Below are 19,528 nucleotides of genomic sequence, written 5' to 3' on the forward strand. Positions count from 1 at the left end.
CCTGTTCCACCTGGGTCCTTTCCCCTCTGTGCAAGGGTAAGGCAGGGTCACCCCTGTGTTTGGGAACTCCTAAAAATAATTCACTCCCTGTAATGAAGAGGTTGTGCCTCGCACGACGGAAAGCAGCTCTGTGAGGTGAGGGAATGGCTTGGAAAGCCTTTGAAGAAGTCAGTTTTTATACTGTACTTTCTCACTACAAAGGAAAGGTGCTTAAATTGCCAGGAGTGGGGTTTTTTTCAAGCTTGTCTAAAATTACATTATTTCAGATAAATCCAGCCTTCCTCTGGCTGTGCAGCTCTCCTGGAGAGGCACTGACCTCCTTCCTCCTGATGAAACACCACGCGCTGCAGGACAAAGAAGGCTGAAGAGAGGAAAGGTGGTGTCCATCGCCCATCGTTGTTCCACTCCGCAGAGGTGCACCACAGCCTTTCTGCATCCTGAGGGCAGAGAGGAGATGGTGGTTTAGCTCTGGAATCCTCTCATCCTCAAAGTTAAAACAGAAGTGGAACAACAGTGCGCTTTTGTGAGAGGGATAGACTGCTTTGGAGCCCAATTAAGCTGTTCTAGTAAACTCAAAGTACTCTTAGAAAAGAGTAAATAAAAATCAATGGAAATGCAGTTTTCCCTCACCAGCGTATAAACAGAAAGCCGGCACTAAGAAAACAAGGATGGTGGCAGGAAGAAGACTGCTGGCCCTGAATACAACGTGTCATTAACACAGGCAAAGCTTCTCAGCCTGGGAAGACTTAAAAAATTAGAGCTGGGGAAGCTTGAACTCCAGGTTAGAAAGAAATCTTCGTTTCCCTTTACAATCCTCTCCCCGTGGGACATGGCATACTGATTCTTGTTATGTGGCCAGATTTAGAAGTGTTAGAAATCCTGCAAGATCTTGCCTGGACGAAAGAGCACATACATTTATATACGTAGCTCTTTTACACTCAAACCTTCCTAACTGAACACTTATTTTCTATGTGTACAATATAAATACACAAGTACACATAGGAGCAGGCACTGGGATATGTTCACATGTGCATGAACGTCACCACCTGCACGTACGGTCCTTAGACCACCTGGAAGAACCCGAGCAGAATCAGCGTGGCTCTGCCGAGCCCCACAGGGTTTCTGGGAACTGCATGAGCAGAAAGGCTGCAGAATTTCAGGGACTAATCTGTAGAAGTTTAAAGTAGCCTGAAGAATTTAATGGAGTTTTAGACTCCTGCAACTGAAATGTAGTATTTCTGACAACAATTGACCAAGATGTATGGCATCTGCTTAGTAGTCATGAAACATGGCAGTGTTATGCTCTACAAGCATACATAAATCGAGGTGTAATGTTTGTATCATTTGCTTCTCAGAAGAAGAAAGGTTTACAGTTTTCATAAGATAAAGCTGTTCTAAAATAAAAATAAACACTGCTCACAAACAGTAGTGATGTTTATACACAGAAACTAAACAAAATTTGGCATAACAGGCTCAATGACTCAGAACAAACACGAAACCCGTAAGGGATGTTCCTTCCTTATTAATATCCTCCCCCTCCCTGCTACTACGCACAGATTTTTGTTTGTTTGCCTTTCCCACATCTCTTATCTGTGCTTTCAGATACAGAGAGCCTCACAACATGCTATAGCTTGAATGTTTGCATTCATCCGAGTGAAAACTTCTATTAATAGGAATTCAGTTATAAGTTTCTTGGCACCACTTTTCTAACTTCTCCTCTAAAAGGAATGTTACTTTCCACAAACCTTGATTGACTCAAAAAACACAAATGGGTGGTTTGCTGTGACTCCAAAGGAAAAGACTTCAGAAGAACGTGCATGAAAAGCTGAGCCTGTCACACGCATCTGTGGAACAGTAGGAAGTTATGGTAAGCTTGTGAATAGTAGCACTGTCTAAGGCTCCCCATGGGAATACTATTAAATTAACAGCACATTCACATTAATTGCCCTTTTTTCCCTGTTTTTTTGTTTGGGTTTTTTTTTTTCCTACCCCAGTTGCCCACCAGGTATCTTGTAATGCAGAATTGTGGTTCACAGAGGTCAGCCTTTAATGCAGTGGGTTTGATTTGGTGGTCAGGTTTTCTGGTTTTGCAGCTTTTTCTTAGCTGTGTTTCAAAGTCCTGAGCTACTAATTTACCAGGCAGAAATAGAAAAGCAGCTACAGTGCTCTGACCCAAACACTCCCAAATCCTCAGGGAAGTCAGATATCTCTTCAGAAGTCATGAACAGTGAGATAACAACATCACACACATGCTTTGAATTTTAATTGTCGCTATTAAGGATTAGGAAAAATCCCTGTGAGCAACCAATTTTACTGGCATTACTGAGCCAGACTCAAGCCTGCTTTTAGTTAACCATAATGCAATATTCATGCCTCAAACCTGATTTTAGTGAGTTCCCTTCCCTTCTAGAGCACGTACATCACTGAAGACTCCAAGTTCCTCATTTAGTATCCCCACCCTTACTAACTCTTACTAACACAGGGGAATTATAACAGAGAATAAAGTAATCCCTCCCTTACTACTGCCAATGTAAAAGAGCACTGTTCTACCCAGCTTGTAAGTGGTTGGGTTTTCTTCTGTACAGCCATAATGTTCCTTCCTGAAAGAAAGCTGAAAATATGGGGAGATTAACTGCCCCCAAAAGCTGTTTTGGTGTCTGAACAGGTCATTTATGCAGAAAGAATTTTATTTGAAATATCCTGCTCTTTGGTGTTGATGACCATGGTTTTCTGGTATCATTGTTACACAACAAGGATTGTTTCTTCTGACACTTTATTTCTACAGATTCCATGCAGGGTTATGACTACAAAGGACAGGCTGCAAATTTGGCATTGCGGAGAAAGAGGAAAAAAGAATTACAAGAAGACCAGCTCTTATTTCAACTTTTAAAAACATGCAGCTTTTTCCCAAGTTTTAGTATAGGGAAATAATCTGGCTGGTGCCTAGACTGAAGAAACACTTTTAAGTGACTGCTATGTTTAGTCAGAGATAGATGGTTTTGCGAATAATTTGCAAAGGACCCACACATGCGTCAGCTCTACAGGGTAATGCCATTGCCTTAAACGGATTAACTTGGCATTTACACAACTAAGAGCTAAGATACAGGATGCCTGAACACAGGAAGGCACAAAACAAAAACTTCCTCCAAGAAAATAGAAACATCTCCCTCCCTCTTCTCAACTAAACCAAGTAACTGGGAGAAACCAACCTGATGATGAAAATGCCAACAAAGGATCTTTACCCTTCGTCAGAGCTCTAAGCACTCTCTAGTCAGGTCATGCAATGCAAACATTAGCAGCACACATCCTGATCTCACTCCATGGGACTTCCCTTCTCCCAATCCTTTCCCTTGGCTGTGGGAAGAGCCGCAGACTCCCCCTAGGTCTGATACCTCTATTAGACCAACAAAGTTGCAATCTGCAGTGTCAGTCTTGCAAGATCTTAACTCCTATAGCAACCACCAGATTGTATCAGGAACCGTGCCACATCACGTACCCTGTCTGCTTGCCCTCAAGCCCTGCTCTGACCACCATCAGCCCATTCATGGTCAGTGGCCAGTGTGGACCTTTGGCTCTCGCACAAGCAGCCTTTGAACAGGAAGCACCTGGGTGTTCCCCATTTATAGGGCAGGTGGAAACAATGCTGTTGGCTGCCGTAAGTGAAAACACAGCATTAGCCAGCATCGTGGCTCCTGGTGGGAAAGTTTTATTAATCAAAATAATGCTGTCCACCCTGTGGTGACTTGCAGACCTTTAAACTTGCATCTGCAAAAATCAGAGAAATACTTCAGTCATTCTCACAGCAAAGTTAAAATACAGATACCATTTTCAATACTTGAGGTTTTTTTTTTCCTAACGAGACAGAGAACTTCAACCTGATTAGAAATACTCTCTAAACTCAGCACTGAGGGGTATGGGCAAAGCAGATTGTTCAGCTCGTTAGGGCAAGGCTGCATTCCCAGTCTAATATAGAGGGAAGAATAGAGGGAGCTGGAGCAACTGAACTTGCCTGGCCAAAACGTATTGTCATACACCACCAGCTTTTTCTCATTCTGCTCTAGACTACAGAAAGGGATAGGGGGGTGAAGACCAGAAATTTGAGCATCTCATAATCCTAATTACCCCAAAACATGTTGTCATGGAAAATGAAATACTGATAGAGCAGTGACTGGTAGGAGGTTGGGACTATGACATGGAGCGAACGAAGTGAAAGTCTTTGGGTGTGTGGAACAAGAGCCAAAGGGTACACAGCATTCTTTTCCATCCACAGCATTCACCAAGAATTTCTAGTTCTACTATTTATGTAATTCATTTCATCTCAGAAGAAAATATTTTCGTCGATGATGTGTTCTTACTATGAACCATGAGACTATATACAACAGCATAACACCCTGCATTGCAGTGGGTAACACATTAATCCCTCTTAAGGGACTGAAAATGGCATTCCTTGCTAGTGGGTCTAGAAAAAAAAGCCCTGACCTTCTCCTAGATACTATTTAAAGACAAACAAGAACTGTATGCCAGAATTTGAAAGGACATTGCAAGGTAAGAAGGTTTAGAAATCAACCAGAAGAGGCTGGAAAGTGGGGTTATGGGCGAGATTTGAAGGAAAACAGAAGTGCTTCTGACAGGCAGAAGCTGAAGACTCTGCAATAGCAACATCATCTTACATAGGACACAAAAGGCATGCTCCGGAAGGCAAGAGGAAAGATAAGAAACTGGGAGAGTCTGAGAGAGTGAAATGTTACGTGGGAAACAAATGAGAGATGAAGGTTTATTATTTGGACAAGAAATCTAATGTTGATGCAGTAAAACATAAAAAACTAGTGAAAGGCTCCAAGGAGGAAAGTAATACGATCCAGGATTTTGCTTGTAATCTATCAGATCTTCCTCAGCTGTGATATCTAGCCTTCTATCATAGGATAGTGTAGGTGTGTATTTGAGGCACCTCATGTGCTTTGCCTATGGCATTATCATGAATCCACTTCCTCCTGTATCCAGAGTTTCTGGATACAACTTCAACAGCTCACAAATTTTACCAGCAATTTCAAAGTAACTATTTCTCCTTCCTAAAACAAATGACAGCCTGAGACTAAGGAAAAACTATTTAGTGATTTATAAAGGCAGACAACCCTTCACCAATGAAATTTTCATATCATGACACACATTATCCAAGTGTAAGAGTCTAAAGAAATACCTATAGAAACAGAATGGAATAAGAATTGGCATAACTCAACAATAGCACTTCATGCCTTCAAAGGAAGACAGTTTTAAAACAAGATACATTTTTGACAAGGCACAAAGCTCAAAATACCTGGGAAGTAAAGCAGCGGTGAATCAAACCAAAAGCTTCAAATCATAAAGGTGTTGATGTCACATCTGCTAGCTCCACAAAAAGAAAAGGGGGGAGGGGGAGGAGGAAAGGAAGATAGAATGGGACAAAAATTCCCCAAAGAACCCAAGCTTTTGAGTGCCTTGTTTGTGTTAATGACTCCACGAATTCAAGAGTGCTCCTATTTTAATGTTGGATAATTACTGTTATGGTAATCAAAATATCATTTAGTGAACCCAGCATGGTGTGTTGAAAATAACGTCAAATAATATTGTAAGCAGATAATTTACCTTGATGAAGACTTGCTCTCATTCACGGAAATGAAGATTTCTCCACAGCATGTATAGAGTGCAACACTGCAACCAAATGGAAAAAGTTCAGTTCAGAAGAAAAGTCTACAGAAACCCATGCCAAAAATACATAAAATGTTCTCTAGAATCTGTTACTTAATAAAATTTTCTGTGTTTATCCGATTTCATAACTTCCCATTCAGAATCTGTACAAACTTGTGTCAACACATGTGCTCCTACCAGAAATAATAAATAAGGCTTTCCAAGGGCTGATTGCAAGCCATGCCTGGACCCCCATCATTTTGACACACTGAATAATCACCTTCATTATGGGCCAGTTCCTTATCACATACCTAAAAGTTTGTCACCTTGTAAGCATTTTTAGTATGACAGTCAAGTCCTTACAATAGGGGTACAAGTCAAGAACTCCTTCTACATCGCACCTTGTGGGTAGACTGGCCAGCACAGAGGACACACAGGTCTTTCTGCTAGACAAGTGAAAACATCCCCTTAAACTGCTGAAAAGTTTTGACAGAGAATTGCTTTATGCCTGCCTTGTTTCCCCAAGCCAGTGTGAGGGAGGAAATAGTGGGGCACAAAACACGGGTGCAGCTCATTACTGCTGTTACAGGTTTGGGTATTCAAATAAATGCCTGGTCTGGTGTGAAAAGAAAGTTACTCTCTCGATATTAATTGCTCTTCTTGTAACGTGCACATGAATTCTAATATTCCAAACCCTGAGCAGTTCCTACAAGAAAAGAAAGGAAAGAAAGAGAAGGCCTTTCGCAAACATACCAGCCCTTACTGTGAAATTGGCCTGCTCACCAGTGATCCACAAAAATATCAGAAAAGCTACAAAGAAAGAATCTGTTTGGAAAATAAAATATGCAGCAAAGACTGGGAAATGCCAGAAGGCTTCTTTAAAAGGTCAGAGGAAGAACTGGGAGTGCAAATAACCAGTTTCGGCAAAGCTCAAGGAAGGAAAAATGCCTGTTATGAGCACTCTGCTTAATTTTAACTAAAATAACTCACTCCCTCAAACTTGTCTGGGTCACTGCAGAGGGCATATCCTCTGGGGGTGTTTGAGTCTGACAATGTTAATTCAAATAGATGACAGCACCTGCATTTGGGAAACATACATCATTACAAGAAAATCAAGAAGGAAATCAGCTGTACAGGCATTTTATATGCATTTTGGAAGATAAAATTTCTCTATCATATAATACAAGGAATACCCCACACTTGGCATGATTAGGATTTGTGTGTGTCAAAGTTTACGGTCCTGTGCCTAAGCCAGCTAAACATTAAAAGCCTGTGACTAAACAGAGAGAAAAAAAGATAAACCTGCAAACTCTATTTTCTTACTGTGAAAGACTCGTGTTAAATCACCCGCTTAGGCCAGATAATGCTTGCACAAGCTGACAGATAATGAGTTAAGCAACACAAATGGAAGGCGCCAACCTTTGCGGCTAGTTGGGGAAAACAGTCGAGATGAATGAGACGGGGATTTGTTGCCTCCCACACCAACCACACAGAAGCTCGTCTGTTTTGAGGATTCATGACATCTTTGAGCGCAGGGTGCTCTGCCCACAGCACTGGTCACCTGCTGAGAGCTGGCATTGAATTAGGTTACATTATAATTGGATTTTCCGAAGGCACCACATTAGCATTTTCCATGATCTCACCCTTATTAGCCAAATCACTAATCAGGAGTAGCGTGGTTATATTGTCTGCTGGTTAAACTATCTGCTGCTATAGCGTCTGCAAACCAGCTCTGAATTCATGCAGAGATAAAAACTCCTCTCTCTCTAACAGAGACTTAGGAGTTTATTCTGCAGCTAATGTTGCAGTCAGACTCTAATTTTCAATAGTTCATGGAAAAGGAAACTCTCTACTTTGCCTGTGTTCTTCCTCAGTCCGTATTGTGAGTGAGGAGTGTCGTTCCTTTGATCGTGTAGGCAAAAGCAGCATTGCTGTAAAAAATAACAGGAAAATCCTTTCCCATGGACTGTTCCCCATCATGTCCAAAATCAAATGCTGAACATATTTAATCCTGTAAGGTTATTATTTTCATCTGTAGGCCTTTGTATATTGATGGGAATGGCCATACCTGTTCTAAAAGCAAAAATGACACATGCAGACAGTCTCGTAACTAATGACTCCATCTTTGCACAGCTCCAATAGCTGTTTGTGTGGGAACTTCAATTCATATTAACTATTTGTAAGCAATAAGGAAAGTACACAGCACACCTCATGCAGTCCTATGGTGCAAAAATCTCAGTTTCTTCTTTCAAGTGGGATTCCAGAAGGTTCAGGTACCTGTCTCACAACAACTGCCCTCGTAAAAGCCTGAAGAGAGGAGACAATCTTGCAAGTACATTATAAAGTAATGTTTGCTAAGCACCCACTCACCACAATTTTCTGGAAAAGTTTCATTGCCTGAATACAATTCAATTTTAAAAAGCCAGGTTTTATTCTCAGGTTAGAGATTACACTGCGATGTTCAGATTCATTACAAGAATCATTTAGAAATATAAAGCCATTTTCACTGAGAAGTTAAACCCATTAAATATTTCTACTAAAATTCTTCTGATACAAATAAGTACATACAAAAAAAAAACTGATCACATTTTTCATGTCATTGTGGAGCCAAAACAAAAGGAGAGCTGGCCGTGACTCAAAAAGGGGAGCAGGCACCTTCCACCTGGCCTGCCATCAGTGCTGCCATCTTGACAATCACACAAACATGTTAAAACAGTGAAGGAGCTTTCCTTTTTTACCTAACAACTAAGAAAAAGAGCACAGAATTCAAGATGGTATGTCAACAAATCATTCCCTGGAATCAAATAAAAGAAGACTAATTCACAAACAAAAAAGTATCACAACACTATTTGGCTTATAAACTCTTGTATTCAAACCAGATGTGACAGTCTCTGAATCCCCAGCAATAGCTGCATCTTTTCTCATAAGGGTTTTTAACAGATTCTCATAGACAGCACAAACAGCATCTTCAGAACAAAGGGCAATAACGCTTCCCAGCAGAGTTTAACTGGATCCCGAGGATCACTAGCCTTTATGATCTGCTTTCCTATTGCCCTTGCAGGGATTTTACCAGGCATAAATAACTTGCACTGAAGAGATAAGGAGCTAGGGGCAAAAAACCCCAGAACAAAACAGAATAATTAAGTTGCAAGACTAGCTCGCAGCCTTCGGTGTACACTTCTCCAGGTCATAGGCTGTCAGTGATGGCCTCCCTTCTCCAAGGATGAATCTGCAAAAGTAAATCAATACAAATTATTTTGACATGGAGAAACACAACTTGCTTATGATTAATTTCCCTCTATTTTGTAATACATACACTCCCCCCCCTCTCCTGGAGCCAATACTGTACATCATTACAAGTGTGTAATTAATCAAATGGCAGTAAGTGTGAAGAAGCAAGAGCAGGGATATCACATAGTGTCTGTTAACGAACTTTCATCTAGTCCTGACCGTTGATACAGATAAAACAGTAGGGTCTAATAACCTGAAGACCCCATGTAAAATCTTTCTACACCTCTAAAAAAAGTAGCTGACCTTCAGCAGTGCTTATAGGCATACATTAGCACTAGGTGTGCACAAGAGAGCAGGTAAGTACAACAGAGGGAACAATTAGGTAGTAGTATCTGTGGCTAAGTAGCTGTGGTTCAAAGATGTGTTTGGCAGTAACTTGAGCTAGAAGAAAGGAAATGTACTATTGCTAGCGTAACACATACTTCCTTCCCGAAGTTTTGAAAGATTCTAAAAATTCTATAACACATCCCTAGTAGCACACACACAAGTGCACACAGTATTTCCCTCACAAGAGAAAGTATTTCACTTACAAGACTGAAACATTTCCATCAGGGTTTTGAATTCGCCAAGGAGAATTGCTCTGCAGCTGCTACACAGTAACCCCATCATTTACTTCCAAACCCACAGTGCTGATGATATCCAAATGTAAGTTGAAGAAAACTTGATCCAACAGGTCCACATTTGTATTGTGAATCATTGATTTTGATGACGCTTTTTCCTTGCTGGTATTAACAGCGTTGGTGTTATTTGTTCAAAAAGCCAAGAAGAGCAACAATTAGGAGATTGGGGTTTTGCGCAAAGTAGATAAATACAGATATTTGTGTGCTCATTCTGCTGCATGCTAACTGCCCCTGTAACAACAGAGATGGTGGAACAAAACCTCCCTAACAAGAAATCTGCTTCCAAGCTTCACAGCAAATGTTGGTATTCATATAACAATATGATTTGGAAAAGAGAAGCCTTGGATATTCAAGCACCTCAGGCAGCTATACAGTGGGGGTTTCGTTCAACTATTTTTATTCCTCCCGAGTCCCACTGGGACACACCAAGGTTGCCCTGTTTATGCCAAGATGCTTTTGGCTCCTAAAGTTCTTGCCTAGCTGGTGCAAACTTGCAAATACTGCAGCGTTGCAGGCACCATCTGCCGAAGAAGAAAGGCTCTAACGTCATAGAACACGCAGCTCCCAAAACCAAAGAGTTCCTCTCGCCTAGGACAGCACTAACTATTCAGAAAACCTGCCTATCTTGCACCACAAGCAGGCTTCAGAGCCCAGCACAGGGTACTTTTACACTCAAAACACAAAAAACATGCAAAGGAAGGTGGAAATGTCATGGCATGAATTTTTACATCATTTCCTTAGATGATCAAGGAGGAACTAAGGATATTGCCAGATAGCAGATGGATGTTTCCTCAAGTCACCAGGAAAGAGAATGATTTAATGAAAACAGCCATTACATCCCCTACCACCAGAAGACCACCCTGGACATCCCCTTTCAAGCAAGTTCTCTTAAATGCCTTGATTCTTCCTATGTTTCATTCTCAAAGGAAAAAAAGCCAGTGTGCATGAAGCCATTTAAAAACTAACAGGTACTGAATGATAAAACCTGATATGTTGTTTCATAGAAATAAAATTATCAAATCATGCATCTGTTTAAATTATGGTTAATGTTCCTCTTCACATGAGACTTTTCTGCCTGGTACTCTGAAAAATGACAACACATTCTGTGGTCTTTAGCTCAGGCTGACTTTTAAAAGCAATACCTTTGTAAAAAAGGCAACTTCTCATTTCTGGAGTCAGAAATTAAAGGTGTGCTAATGGCCCTTTTGTTACATTGCAGTAGCAGAAATCAAGTTGTATCAGTAAAAACCCTGAAAATAATCACATTTTCATTCCCGGTGGGGATGTCAAGCTGCTTATTAAGTCTGGCTTGACTAGTTGGGAGCACTGATAATTTCTAATGTAATGTATGCACTGAGGACAGGCTAATATCAAAAATGTTTAGGGCCTGGGAGTTTTTCCAGGAAAATTAAGATGTCAGTTAATTGACTTTTTTTTTTCTGCCTGGTTTGCATTGAAGACCTCCACAAATCCATTTTTCAGTTTTTCATCTCCCCCCCTGTGCTCCCTACAGATGTCATTATTTTCAGTGGAAAACCCTGCACTTCTCCCTCCTCTTCTTCCAATTAGCTGTAATTTTAACAACATTAGCAGCAAAGTAGGTACCTTGAGGGCAAAAATCTGGAAAGCGGCAGAGTGTGGAAGGGAACAAGAGATGCTATTATAATGAAAGCAAGTGGACACATCATGCTGCTTCATGTGCTCATCTGGGCATCCTTAGGGCTTTGCAGGCTGATTTCTGTTTTCCCTAGGCATGCCAAGAAAGGTGGTGACCAGCTGCTCTTGCCTCTCCCACAACTCTCCAGGGCTACCCCTTGAACTGAGAGGTAAGGGAAGGGCTGTGTTTCAGCTTCTCCTTGTGCCTCTTAAACATATGCCTTTTAAGCGTATGCCAGCCTGGCATAAGTGGATCCAAAATAAAAACACACAGTTTAGGTCACGAAAATCTGGTAGTTCTGATGTTCTGAAGGGGTAACTGGGGTTCTTAAATACATATACTGAGAATCTCTCTGCCAAGAAAACAAATACACTAAGATTCATTTTGGAAGTGAAAAAGGCAACACATGCCAGCAGTTGTGGCATGCAAAAGGCTTCTTGCTCTGAGTAAGCTTTGAGCAATAAACCTCTTTTGCAGAGAATTTTTCATTAAAAATCTGGGTTCAGGGAAAATCTCCAAAATGGATCTTTTTTTCAACTGTCTTTTCAATTTTGCACAGTTGGATAAGGAAGGAAGTCAGGACTGCTTGCCAGATAAAGTGACATTAAGTACATTTGCCGGAAATCTATCTGCCTTGCTTCTTAAAAAGAAAACAAGAAACAGAAAAAATACAAACCAAAACAAACAACAAAATCCCCAAACACCCACAACCGAGAACAAAAGGATCAGAAACCCGCTCCAGCAATGTTGAGTGACAGAGCATGGAGAGACTTCGGAGCTAATGTCCCTCAGAAGGTAGTGTTGCTGGTCAAGCAAGGCTAAACTGGAGGAATTTAAGCAGAGTTTAGGACTAGGCGTTTTGCACAGCGAAGTACCTGCGGAGGGACCAGCCTAGAGGCGGGCAGGAAGAGTTATTCTCTTAGAAATATCTTGTCGCAACAGTAATATAGCATCTCACCTCATCATCTTCTTCCTTAATCTCTACCTGTCTCCTAGAGCTTACCTTTCCATATTGCCCTTCTCTGTCTATTGTGACCTACAAGGAAACACCTTTTCTATTTTGGAAGCCTCCTGATTTTCTCTAGTCCTGCTTTGCAGGCAGGCACTTGCCCTGTGAAGACTACCTGAGTGGTCTTTCCCTGGCAGCCTGATCTCCATTGCAGCCCACCTATGGAGCATGGTTGGACACAAAATGTTCCTATCCATCTCTTCGCCCTGCTGCTTTCAGCTGGGGGGTTTCATGTTTGGGAAAATATGAAGAAATACTTCTGTTCACAGACAAGTTGAATTCTGGTATGAGTTATCTGAGTTTTTAAGCAGTTTAACAAGAGGTGCAACATGAAACTTTCTGGAAACAAATGGGAAGAAAATGCTAGTAAAGTCAGACCAATAAACCTGAACATGGCCCACACCCTCCTATTTGCGAACTGCCTGCCCAATATTTTTGGATCCAGTTCAGCAACCAGTGGTGGTGTGGAAAACTGAACTCTTGATGAGATTGCAGCATGAAAGAGCAGGACAGGAACTCGGTTAAACCCTTACCTTCCTGTGGCCATGCAGACATACAGATGGCAGGCAACTGCATGCTGCCTGGCATGAAAGCCACCATAAACTTTGGGCATGCCTCTAGTTTCTGCTGCACTGTGAATGTACAAGGGAGGGGAACACATCAACTCACTAAACACATTAGCAAGGACAGAAATTTTTTCTCCCCCATCCAAAATACAATCTCTTACAGAAAATAGAAGGACAAACCAGGCTTCACAGAGACAGCAGTTCTTTAAGACAGCCTTCTTCGATCAAGGGAGCAGCTGAGAAAAGTGGTGTCACTCAGAAGACACCATACAGATACAGTTATGCAAGCAGCAGAAAGCATGAGATTACAGAAGGACCTGGTTACAGAAGGACCTGGAGAACCTAAATCAAATGCCAAAGTACCTGAGTGCAAATAACTTCCTCACAAAGGAGGCGAGAGAGAGAAGAAAACACAATCTAGATATATCTATACAAAACTACAGAAAAAAAATTAGTAATTCCTCCTTGGAGTCAATATACCTTTGCAGTTCCGATGACATTATAGCAAACTAGTTAGAGTTGATGTACAGGCTCTCATAGATTTCAGATATCTTTAAAACAGGCTCTTTTTGATGGTATATTGTAAAAAATATCAGTCTCCTGATTCATTTCACAGTTACCACCTGTATTTGGTAATTATTCCTCAAGAAAAAATAACCAGTGTCAAAGGAAAATGTGTTAAGGAAAACTTAAGGGTTTTCCCTAGGAACATCAATCTACTGAAACAGCATTCCTACAGGAAACTGCCTCATGCTTAAAAGTTGCTGCACTGCTGTTTTGTTTTTCTCTAATGAAGCCCTATCTCAGAAGTGATAAGATTTATTGGCCAGTTTATCACCTAAAGAGGAAATGAAAGATGAGAAATGAGACTCTCGTACGCCGCTGCACATAGTAGCTCATTTAAACCCACCAATGTAATTAGCACTTGTACAAAACAGAACAAAGAAATTGGAACATCAAGAATACTTCCATCGTATATTCTGGAGTTTCTACCTTTGAAACCTTTCTACAATACTTCAATGCAGATTTAATATATGTGACTATATAAAACATACAAATCCAGGCTAGTGCCTTTTAGTTGATGGTAGAAGTTGGAGTTCTCTGTGACCAATGGCTAATAAAATAATACTTGTTTTACCAGCAAAGAGCCCTGTAGATGTTAAAGCAGACAACCTACACAGCGCCATGATGGGGCTTATTGAGAATTCCTCTTTATGGGGACTGAAGGGAAAAGGTAAGGAAAGCCTGCAAGTGTCCTACCCACTGTCCCATTGAGAGAAGGTATTTGGGTGTTCTAGACAAGGCACAGCAATAGAAAGACAGAGCACAACTGGAAAGAAAAAAAAAGGTTTTTTCAGGGAGGCAGAAGTCATATAATCAAGCAGGGTAAAAGAACTCTCTTCAGATCCCTTAAGTGTACTGCCCTGGACCACAGCTGCAGTTGGTGGCCGGACTTGTTTCAGTCAGTGTTATAAACATCCTCCCTGTATTCTCTGGTGCAGTAAATCACTTTAAGTGGGAGGAACTATGAAATTAATATCCTTTCCTCTCTCACAGTCACAGCACTACTTTCCCTATGACCACATCAGAACCCTCAAACAGTCACTATGTAATTATGGGAAGCTCATCCTCCATTTCAGCAAGTTATGTTTCCACCCTACCCTCTCTTCTGTGCAAATGTGGACAACAGTAAATAAAGGAATAGTTCTTCTGTAGCCATCATGTTCTTCTAGATGTTACAGAAAAGCTTTTGGTGATGAGTCCCTGCCGTCCCACATGGTACCCGCTCACACCACAAAGTGGCAGACACATGAAGCACGTGCTCCTGCAGTGCACGCCAGCAAACTTGGCTGGTCCTTCTGCAGCACAGGATGATCATCTGAGATGGTATCTCTACAAAAGGGCCACAAGACGTGAGAACAGAGCTAACCACAAAACTTTAGGTGCCACAATTCTCAATCACTTTTGAGAGAAAAGGGGTGGTTTAAGGCAGTTTCTGAAGGAGAGATTCTGAAGGGGCAGATTCCCAGCCAGAACAGTGTCCCTTCTTCCTTGTACTCTCTGGCATCCATCTTTGGAGTAGTCTAAAACAAGTACTTTGAAACACCCAGGAACTTGACACGATTTTAAGTCCATATACAAATACTAAATATTCCTGGTTTCCAAAAGATAGTTCACACCAGCACCTCTTGACAGCTAATTAACTTTGTCCATTTACATGCTTTTAATTTTCAGACCCGGCACCTTGACCTATCAGATCAGATCAAGAATAACAATGAGCATTTTGCCTTTAAGGTGAAACGACATCCTAAAGCCTGAACTTTATTACTGAGGTCTTCTAAAATCTGCCCCATCATGGCCCCCAGTTTCAGCACATGATTAAATTTAGTCTTAGCTGGAGCAACAGAAGCTCTAAGGACAATTCTGAGGATATCTTTTCTTTAGGACTGTTACTGGGTGTTTAATGAGGCAAATGTGTGATCCTATAATGTGTAATAGAGACATTTGATGAATTGCAACAAAGCTGAAAGCCATTATGTAGATGGTATTACATTAGAAACCTCACCTGTGTTCCACATACACCAACCTCAGCTCTCTAATGCAAAGCTGTCACATATACACTCAACAGATTAATAGGAAAATTTACTCTACATACCTCAAAGACCCCCATTTTAAAATGTACTTTTAAAATATGTTCTGTACAGCTGTTGTCTTACCATTTGCCTTGTGCTGCACATCTGGCGGAAATTGGTCAGGAACATACCACTGATAGTCTGGCTGCACAGAACAATAAAACATTATTACAGCAATATGGACTTCATAGACACTTCAAACAAAATAATAGTGACATGATAAAAATATAATTGTGCCGTGAAGTTTTTTTTGTTAGTCATACAAAAGTGGTTTACAAAAAAAATCTTACATTTAGCTTTATATTTCCACTGCTCCGAGTCTTTCAGCTTGCTTGCTTTTTTATGACATGTGGCTCATATGCTGCACTCATTTGAAATATTGGTGTAAACCTTTCTAGATCCCACAAAACAAAGAAACATGAACAGAACCAAATCGGATTTTAAAAGGGCTAAGGAATAAAGTGCACCAGAAGATACTAGCAGGCATCACATTCTCTGTACTAAAGAACTCCTGGAGAAACCTGGTACCTATCGATCTGACAGGTGAAGCTGTTCTAGTCTGAGTATGTGCAACACCTGTAACATGTTTCAGCGTGACAGGAATAACACAACTAACAAAGTTCTCTTCCCGTGTCCCCTCCCCACAGGTTAGCATTAGCCTTACTATAACACTGGCTGTTACCAAATAACTTCTTGAAAATACTATGGGGTGGGAAAAACCCCTGTCTTATAGAAGGGAACATTGGGAAGGTTATATCCAGGCAAACATAGTTTTGTCCAGGGAAATCCTGGAAAGAAGAATTACTGCATTATAGTTCATACCACACACTGTGGTAAATGAGTAGCAAATTACCACTAGAGAAAACGGTTTTGGAACTAGACATTTCAGTTGAAGCTGTATTAAGCTGTCTATCTGGTTTAAGTAGTACATGCAAGCTTGTCAAATTCCACATAATTACTGCTTCAAATTAGTTAAACTGGGAAAATAAGCCCTGTTTTGCAGAAATTACCCTGATAAAATCCTGAGTGATCCCAAGGAGACTCTTACAGATTTCAACTTGTAGGGAAGAAATTTCATAGACTTCTAAGTAAGTTTTGCCTAAATTAAGATGGCAGGATGAAGCTCTAAATACAGAAAACAGGTTTAACTTTTCCGTATGCTGTCACCCATAGTTACATAGCAGTAATCGCTCTCATACATTTCCTCTGTCAGGAAAAAAGGAGCTATCCTATTTTCACTTAAACTATATCATCCACAGGAATTATTAACTAATTCTGTGCTTGTTGACAACCAAATTAGGCTTTCATACAAAGCAAGACTGCTTTTCTTTAAGCACAGGTAGTTTTTCTACTGATTGCTCAAAATACACTTGTTTGCATTGCTATTTTGAGTTTCTGTTGCATTTTCTGATTTACTCATCTCCTTCATAACTACTTACGCTATGCAAACCCGAACGAGTTTCAGAAACAAGAGGTGTATTTCATGTCAGACTAAACAAAACGCTTCTACTAACAATATAAAAAATAACTTAGAGGTATGAGATATAAAAAGAAGGAAAAAGCAAAAGCACAGACTAAACACACAGGATTACATACGTTAACTCAGCACACATTAAATTCTAACACCTTTCTTCATTGCTAACAAATTGCTCAGGGAGGTATCAAGAGCCCAGAGCAGCAATGCTGCACTTACACAGACAAAGAACCTCAAAGAAAACCCAGAATGAAACTGGGAGTTACAAAGCAACCAGTTAAACTGACCCCAGCACTCTGGCAGGAATGGCAAAGTTGTAAACCCAGTGATCCCTTGAAGAATTAGAAACCCAGATGATGGAAGTTCGGGGAGAAGAGCCAAAATAATCTGGGACAGTGTCCAAATTGCAGTGAAAAACATTCTGCAATACTTCCAACTCTGATAAACAGGGAGATAAGCTCACTCCTGAAGCATAGATATGACTTGTCTGACCACAGGTTTTCCACTGGATTTCTCCAGTCGGAAAGCCTTATGTGTGTGTTGCAAAAATTCAGCTATAATTTCTCAAATAACGAGCATCTTTCCATATGCGACAGCTTTATTGCCAGAACCAGATACTGTGTATTTAAAATGACATTCACCATGTTTAAATGCCTCCTCACTACATTCGAACAAGCACAGTCCACTTAGATAACCCAAAGCACCTAAAAAGTATCATCCTTTGAAGCAGGATTTTCCTTGAAAGAGGTAACTCCCCCTCACATAACCTGTCCTAGTGCAAACCTTCTTCATGCTGAGGAAGACAGGACCCTGGTGTGTGCAAGAAAACCAGGAAAATTTCCCATTGTATTAGCCACACTCAGATATAACTTCCACTTCTGCTGATTTGGTTTTTCTTTAATTTGAGGGGGTTCTTTTCAATACACGCAGTTGTTTGGGAAAATTGCATTCCTAAAGCATTCACATCCACAGTGCTTCACCCTCAGCAGAAGCTTCTTCCTCACGTAATCCTGTTTCACAGCAGCGTATTAGAGGGAAGATACTACTGGGTATGAGCAACAGCATCTGAGATCTCCCCGTTCCAGTTTAATAGCAACATTGTGAACCCTGATGGCAGCTTGCCTGCCAGCTCCAGCCTGTTACAGGGAACACGGGCTCATGTAGTGTGGCTACAGTGGCACTGCCTGATGGCAGGATGATTACCTGTGAATACAGAAGCAGTGAGTGAAGAAGGGAAGTCTTTTTCCAAAGACAGTGCCAGAGAAAGAAACATTCCAGTGTAGTCAACAAGCTTTCTAAGACTGAATAGAGGGAAGGACCAGAATAATGCTGACCACTGCTACATTCTCATTTTTGTCATTACCACTATGTCGAAGGCCCAGAAGGCTCCAGAGAATTTTTACTCTGTGAAATTCAGTATTGAAGATACTGGAATAGCAAGGAAGAAAAGAATACAACTCTCAAGAAAAAAACAGCGTTTCTTCCTTTACAGATGTTAAGGGAAGAGAGACTGTACAGAGATCACCAAGGCTGTTCCAGACCTATGGCTAATAAACCAGTATAAAATCTTGATCTAGAAGTGACAACAAATTAGGAAATAACAGATTTAGTTACTAGTGAAGATGGCACTGTGATTGCACCGGGTTATTCTCCCACGGTCACCCCCACTGTGAGCAAACCAGTGCCCTTGTGAAATGGGAGATGGTGGGAATCTTACTGAATGCTGTTGCTGCTCGTGTGCCCTGTGAGATGCTGGATGGACTTGAGCATCTTGATAGTGAAGAACTAGCCCACAACTTCTGTAATTAGCACATGGTGAGAGGAAGAGTGGAGGTGGGTAGCTGGGCCTCTCAAACTGTACCGGGAGATCTTTTGTCTGTCAAAAAATAAGACAAGCAAGAAGAAATGCATTAGCAGCAGGATATGATGACCAACACAATATTCACAAATAAATTAATCAGTAAAAAGCAATGGGGGAAAAAAACCTCCCTCTCTTGGCATGGGTGTCAATGCTGCTAGTTTAGACCCTTCAGACTTCATGATGTAAAAAAATCAATCAATAAAGCTGACTTGTGCCACACCTTAACACTTTTTATGTGAGAAAATATTGGTTTCAAGATATGGCAAGCACATATCTGGGTGTTTTCTATATTCAAAAAGTGTTTTCGTTACATATATTAGCTTTCAACAGTTTGAAGCAGAACTACACGCACAGGCACTTGCATAGCAAGAAAAAGAAATAATTGTGGTAAAGCACCAAAGTTGATGGCCTTGAGATTTAGGTTTGTCTGCCTTGTCTTAGGTTCTCTGTGTCCCAGCAGTGACCAGGAATCTGCCTTAAGGACAGAGCAAGGAGGGGTAAAAGATGATTTAACATTCTATGATTCTGTGAGTCACTACTAAATAATTTGACTTAAGAAAACAAACCAATAAATATTCTGTATGGTTCCTCACATGCTTTAAATCCTTCACAAGCTGTGTTTAATCAAATCCCAAGGCAGGAAGAGACAAACAAGATGATCTCTAGTGTAAACTGTTGATGCAATGCAGGGACAGTCATGTTGTACGCACACATTACACAGCACTAGTACAGTACTTTGGGTATGCTATACAC

General features: G+C 40.8%; 1 protein-coding gene across 1 annotated transcript in view; it reads right to left on the bottom strand.

Annotated features, from left to right (window-relative positions):
• The window catches only part of TNIP3 (TNFAIP3 interacting protein 3), a gene marked incomplete at both ends in the record, with an annotated part of 56,062 nt that overhangs the window by 9,943 nt on the left and 26,591 nt on the right, over positions 1-19,528 (bottom strand). Inside the window, 3 exons of the mRNA XM_010009781.1 lie at positions 15,525-15,585; positions 18,776-18,794; positions 19,370-19,389. Of these exons, the coding sequence (XP_010008083.1) occupies positions 15,525-15,585; positions 18,776-18,794; positions 19,370-19,389 (100 nt within the window). The remainder of the gene's footprint in view (positions 1-15,524; positions 15,586-18,775; positions 18,795-19,369; positions 19,390-19,528) is intronic.

This window comes from Nestor notabilis, unplaced genomic scaffold (genome assembly GCF_000696875.1).
Source record: "Nestor notabilis isolate BGI_N333 unplaced genomic scaffold, ASM69687v1 scaffold3782, whole genome shotgun sequence".
Classification (NCBI taxonomy): domain Eukaryota; kingdom Metazoa; phylum Chordata; class Aves; order Psittaciformes; family Psittacidae; genus Nestor; species Nestor notabilis.